The 5,553-nt window shown below is 37.1% G+C and overlaps 1 protein-coding gene across 1 annotated transcript; it reads right to left on the reverse strand.

Moving 5' to 3' along the window:
* Positions 1-249: 249 nt before the first annotated feature.
* On the reverse strand, positions 250-1,188 carry LOC109675789 (olfactory receptor 1A1-like). Its single transcript, XM_020152406.2, has one exon. It carries the CDS (start codon positions 1,186-1,188, stop codon positions 250-252), a length of 939 nt encoding a protein of 312 aa, XP_020007995.2.
* Between the last annotated feature and the right edge of the window lie 4,365 nt (positions 1,189-5,553).

The following is a 5,553-nucleotide window of genomic DNA, read 5'->3' on the forward strand; positions in this document are numbered from 1 at the left end:
ACTGTACTCTACCGGTCTGTAGCATAGGTGGGACGTGAACCCAACACTTTCTGGTGATACTCTGCCAAAAGAAGTGGAAATGTGTTGTAAGTTATCATTTCTATACATTGTCTCATCAAACTATTTTAAGATTTTCAAGGAAAGGAAATTCAGACTGGTAAGATGGAAGGCAGCTTCTTTTAGGAGATGACATTGGAGCTGGGTCTCTAGTGCTTCCTAACTGGGGTCCACAGTACCCAGTGTATGATCTCAAAGTGGAGTGGAGGAGGTTCTACTGTGGAAGAGTTTTCCCAGAGCAGCCTTCATGTCCCTGTTTCTCAGACTGTAGATGAAAGGATTTAACATGGGGGTCACTGTTGTGTACATCACAGTTATCACTGCATCTTTAAGACTGTAAGTTGTTAAAGGTCGGAAATACATGCCCATGACTGTCCCATAGTACAAAGAAACCACTGTCAGGTGAGAACCACAGGTGTTGAAGACTTTGAGTGTTCCCTTAGTGGATGGAACCTGTAAGACTGTGGTGAAGACCCGAACATAGGAGACAATGATGCATAGCAAAGGCACAGAGAAAACACCAACCCCCATGTACATCATCTTCACATTAAAGTGGATGTCAGAACAGGACAGCTTGAGCAAAGGGGTAATGTCACAGTAGAAGTTGGCTACTTCCTTGTTTCCACAGAAGGACAGATGAGCTGTGAGCAGAGTGTGGGGAAGCGAATTGGTGTGTCCAACCACCCAAGACCCAACAACCAGCAGGACACAGAGCCAGGTGTTCATAATTGCTGTATAACGAAGTGGGTGATTGATGGCCATAGCTCTATCAATTGCCATTGCAGCCAATATATAGCTGTCTGTATTAGCCAAGCCTATCATGAAATACATCTGTGTCAGACATTCAGCAAAGGAGATGGCTTTGCTGCCCATGAGATGGTTGATCAGTGTTTTGGGAATAGTTACAGATGAGAAGAAGATGTCAACAAGGGAGAGGTTGGCAAGGAAAAAATACATGGGGTTGTGAAGGTGGATGTCAGAGAGAATGGCTAGGATGATGAGCATGTTTCCAATTAATGTGACGGGATAAATGAGCAGAAAGAGGATGAAGATGAAATCTTCCTGTTTCTGCTGCCCAGTAACTCCCAGAAGAATGAAATAGGTAGTGGAAGTCTGGTTTTCTTCTCTCATGGCTCCTTCAGCAAGAAAATGGAAAGGAATTCAGAATTATTAGTTTGTTAGTACAAATACTGTGTGTTATGACATTCCAAATCCAACATATTTTTTAAGAGGTCAGCTTTTTCTACAACTGTGTTTATGAAATTCAAAGGTATGCCTTGGTTTGGGAAAACTCCCTGTTGGTAAATGGGACTAATCATCATATAATCCTTGACATTTTTATCTAAGTAGCAAGCAATTAATCAGAGATGCTCACTTTCCCCGACAGCATCACCCTGCAAACATCATAGATTTAATCATTTCATAATTTAAGTTTTCACTCCATCACCTTAATCCTTTATTACAAACTATAGAGAAATAAACATGGGGGAAAATATAGTTTATCCATTCCTTCATTCAATATCTAAGACATATTCCTTACTTTTCAGGACTTTACAATTTCAATGAAAAGTCAGAATGACACATTACCAAGCATCATTGTTCATTACAAGGAAAAAGCAATACTTTGGGGTCTTTGACAAAGTATTCTGGTACAAGGAATCTGTCAATAGGACTATCTTGGAATTTAGGATCATTCTATTCATCAATATTTATTGATATCAGCGGATGACAGGTGTCTACACTGGCTTGGAAGATATTTAATTCACAAGGTTTCCTGGATTTAGGTCCTACCAAAATGAGCCCAGTGAATTTTCTCCTCAGGCGTTCCATTTGTAAAGTTATTTCTACCACCTCCTTGCATAATCTTTATTTTTTGGCAAACCCTCATATATGTATAACCACAATGGTGTTTTTTGTGGTCTTCTCTTCCTGTTCTTGCTTTGGTTGATTCATGAATTCCACAGTTGCTTCAATTACTGTTTGATAAACTCTCTTTCTATAGGCTTGTTCTCTTTTCTCCATATTTCCATATTCAATCCTGAGAATGTGGCTGGCCAAACCCCATACACTTGCAACACCAGCCTATAAGTGCAAGATTTGGGGAGAGAGAAAAGACATATATTGTTCATTGTGACAACTCCAGGTAGATTATTGTGGAGTATTGTTCATTTCATGTACTGAACAGTTTGTGCTCAATATTCTTTGAGTTGAATCCTGGTTTATTTCTTGCATTCCCACATGTGAGATGCTAGTAAGCACAAACAGCCAATTTATCTCTTACCTGTACATCTTATGTTTTTAAATCTTCATTTAAAGTAACTATTACATAGCAATACCTTTTAACTTACTGTTTCAGTGCTTTAGCTTAGACTATCATATTTTTCTCCCTGAATATTGTAATGCTCTTCTAACTGCTTCACCAGAGGTTCCATCTTCTTTGATTCATTTTGCACTGTAAGACATACTAGTCATGGCAGAATCTACTTGCTGTTTGACCAAATCTATGTTGTTACATTTCCCAACCTTTCTTGCAATGAGGTGTGTTTATGTGACTGAGTTCTAGACAATACAGTTCTAGTCTTCCTACACACTCTCCTCTATGCCTATTGTATGCAAATATGCAGGAAGTTGAGTGTGATTAGATAGTGACAATGTAGGATGAGCCTGTAGCCCTTAGTTCTCCACATCCGGAAACGCTGCCCACCACCAAAAATACCCACTTGGACTATTACATAAGAGGAATGTATTCTTTTATTATGGGATATCTGGGATATAATACATAATTCACAATTTTTTCTATCTCTTTAAAAGTTAATTAAATTTGTAATGAATTCAATCACCAGTTTTCACTGTTTCTTTTAGTACATATGCAAATTATGTGTTAGACTGAGGGATTTAAGTCTAATTATCTTTGCCACAACTAATTATTTTGTGCTTTCTTATCTGTGCATATAAGGTTTTGCCTCTTAAGGTGCCTTTCCTTTTTTCATATAGCATCATAATACCTAAGGTTCAATGGGTTCAGTAAATCTGGAGGTCTCAGAAATTATGGTTAACTCATAAGACACAGAAATGTAAGTATTCAGTGGTGGGGCTTGTGGCACCATGCCAGACTAACTCATATTGACAAGTCTCATTCCTATTGAAATACATAGAAGTGATAAACATAAAAGAGAAAAAATCATAAAATGCTTAACCAAATTTAAAGAAATATGTGGGAATACCTTTGTATGAGAAACAAAAAGAAAGCTGAGGGCAATAATTGTAAGCTATATCTGATGCTGTGGTGGATCCTTGGGTTTGTAATCAGGAATTACGTGGGCACCAAGGTTGAGGTATGGTGTGTTTGTTCTCCTTTGTTACAGGAGTTGTGATCCCAGAGCCACATGAAACATGGAGATTAATGGTCTCTGTATAAAACACTTAAGGTGAAAAGAACAATAGAAAAAAGAACAACAACAACAATAATAGTAAAAGAACAATAGAAAGAATTTTGCTATAAAGAATTGGAATGAAATGAAAAATAGTGAGAGAATTCACAGAAAATATGATTGTTTACAAAGAAAACCCAAGGGAATCTCTAGATAAGCTAAGATTTCTTCAAGTTTGTTTACTAAAACCAATATGTAAAAAAATTAAAATTATTCTTATATTTAGGCAAAACAGAATTAGAAAATATAATTTATAAAAGATTCCTCATTCAAAATAGCAATAGAAAATTTTGAGGAATCTAGATATAATTTTAACAAAGGAGGGCTTAAAGAAATTGGGGGGGATACAGAATGTTAATGCAAAGACTCAATATGAAAATGTCTTATTTCTTCCAATTAATCTCTGAATTTAATGCAATCCAAATCTATATGAAATAGTTTAAAAATATGGAATTAACAAACTGTTCCAAAAACTCATGACATATTATAGAGTCAATAAGAACCTAGACAATTTTAGGAAGAGAGAGGACTTGTCTAATCTGTTAGGGTATGAGGCCGGCCACCTTCTGAGAGGACAAAGGACACTCGAGACAAAGGAGGTCACACGGTGAGGTTTATTTCTAGCTGGCTAGGGTCCGAGCATCTGCCTGACGCAGCAGGTTTCAGCAAGGACCCTGAGAGAAAAGTTTAAGCAGATCTATACTCTTTAAAGCATCAATCATCGTCACATAGGAATTCCTATGGGGTCACATTATGGGCATAGGAATGCCCCTGGGGTCACATTTTCCTGATCTTGCCCACATCCTGATCTTGCCCACATCTTGGTGGTGGAGTAATATTATTTATTGGGAACTGGGGAAACACCAGAGGCTTACTTATCAGGTTACAAGGAATGTGTTCTCCCATAAATGAGGGGCTAGTAGTGGAATAGAAACCTAAGGTTTAGATAAGAACAGCAGGGAGTCCTGCTTTGGAAAGTTTATTTACAAGTGGAGACAAAGAAAGGCAGGGATGGGTGCTTATCTCTGCATGGTGACTTTCATCTCGGTCCGAACTCTTGCATGGCTCTAATGAGCAATTCCTCACAGCTCTGTCCGAGGTTACAGCTTTTAATTGACAATTCACCATGTTTTACAACCCTGTTTCAAGGCTATCTTCCTCTTCACGAGGTTACCCAAGGGTTATGCCAGTTATAGCTGATTTCTAGGCTAGGTGGGCTGCAGTTAAAGGCCTCAACAATCAAGAATAAAAATGGCTTATTGTAGTAATTCAAACATTGGCCAAGTCCTGGCAGAGAGACTTATAATTAGAGCAACATAACAGACTTAAGGAATTAGAAAAAAGTAAAGCTTTTGTTAGATGGCGGTACATGACATGGGTTGGCTTAGAAGTAAGCAGAGAAAAGGATGGACTGACTTGCAAAGAGTCAAGGAAATCTGATTACATAAATATGAAAAATAATACATAAAAATAATTCCTAAAGAACTGTGAAAACAGCTTGAAGAAAAATATTTGTATGATATCAGGGTAGGAACTGACTTTTTAAACAAGGCACAAACAACATAAGGAAAATTGAAAATGAGTGATCTTTGACCACTTACAACCTTTGTATGAAAAAGACATAAAAAGAGAAGGGAAAGGCAAACCATGGACTAGAGAAAGGAATCTAGTACACCCATATTTCATAAATGTTTAACACTCAGCATACAGAAGAATCTTATACACTATTAATAAATAGGCAGAAAACACATTGGGAAATAAGGGCAACAGACTTGTTATTTTTCTTCTCCAGGTAATTAATTTTCCAGTGACTCTGCTAAATAGGCCATGTTATATCCCATTTTCTAATGGACACTTGATCAGTGTCTGTGCTCTCTATTCTTTTGAATAGACAAGTCATAGAGTGGAAATTAACAGTCAATACAAAAAAATGAAAAAAAACAATTGAATTGAAGACAAAATATGATTTAACATCTTTTATCCTGGAGTATGTATATAATATATAAAACTGGCCATTTCCAGTTTTGGAAAGAAACAGATAAATTAGATTTAGCATTTGACAAAA

The sequence above is a fragment of the Castor canadensis genome, chromosome 11, assembly GCF_047511655.1.
Source record: "Castor canadensis chromosome 11, mCasCan1.hap1v2, whole genome shotgun sequence".
NCBI classification, from domain to species: Eukaryota; Metazoa; Chordata; class Mammalia; order Rodentia; family Castoridae; genus Castor; species Castor canadensis.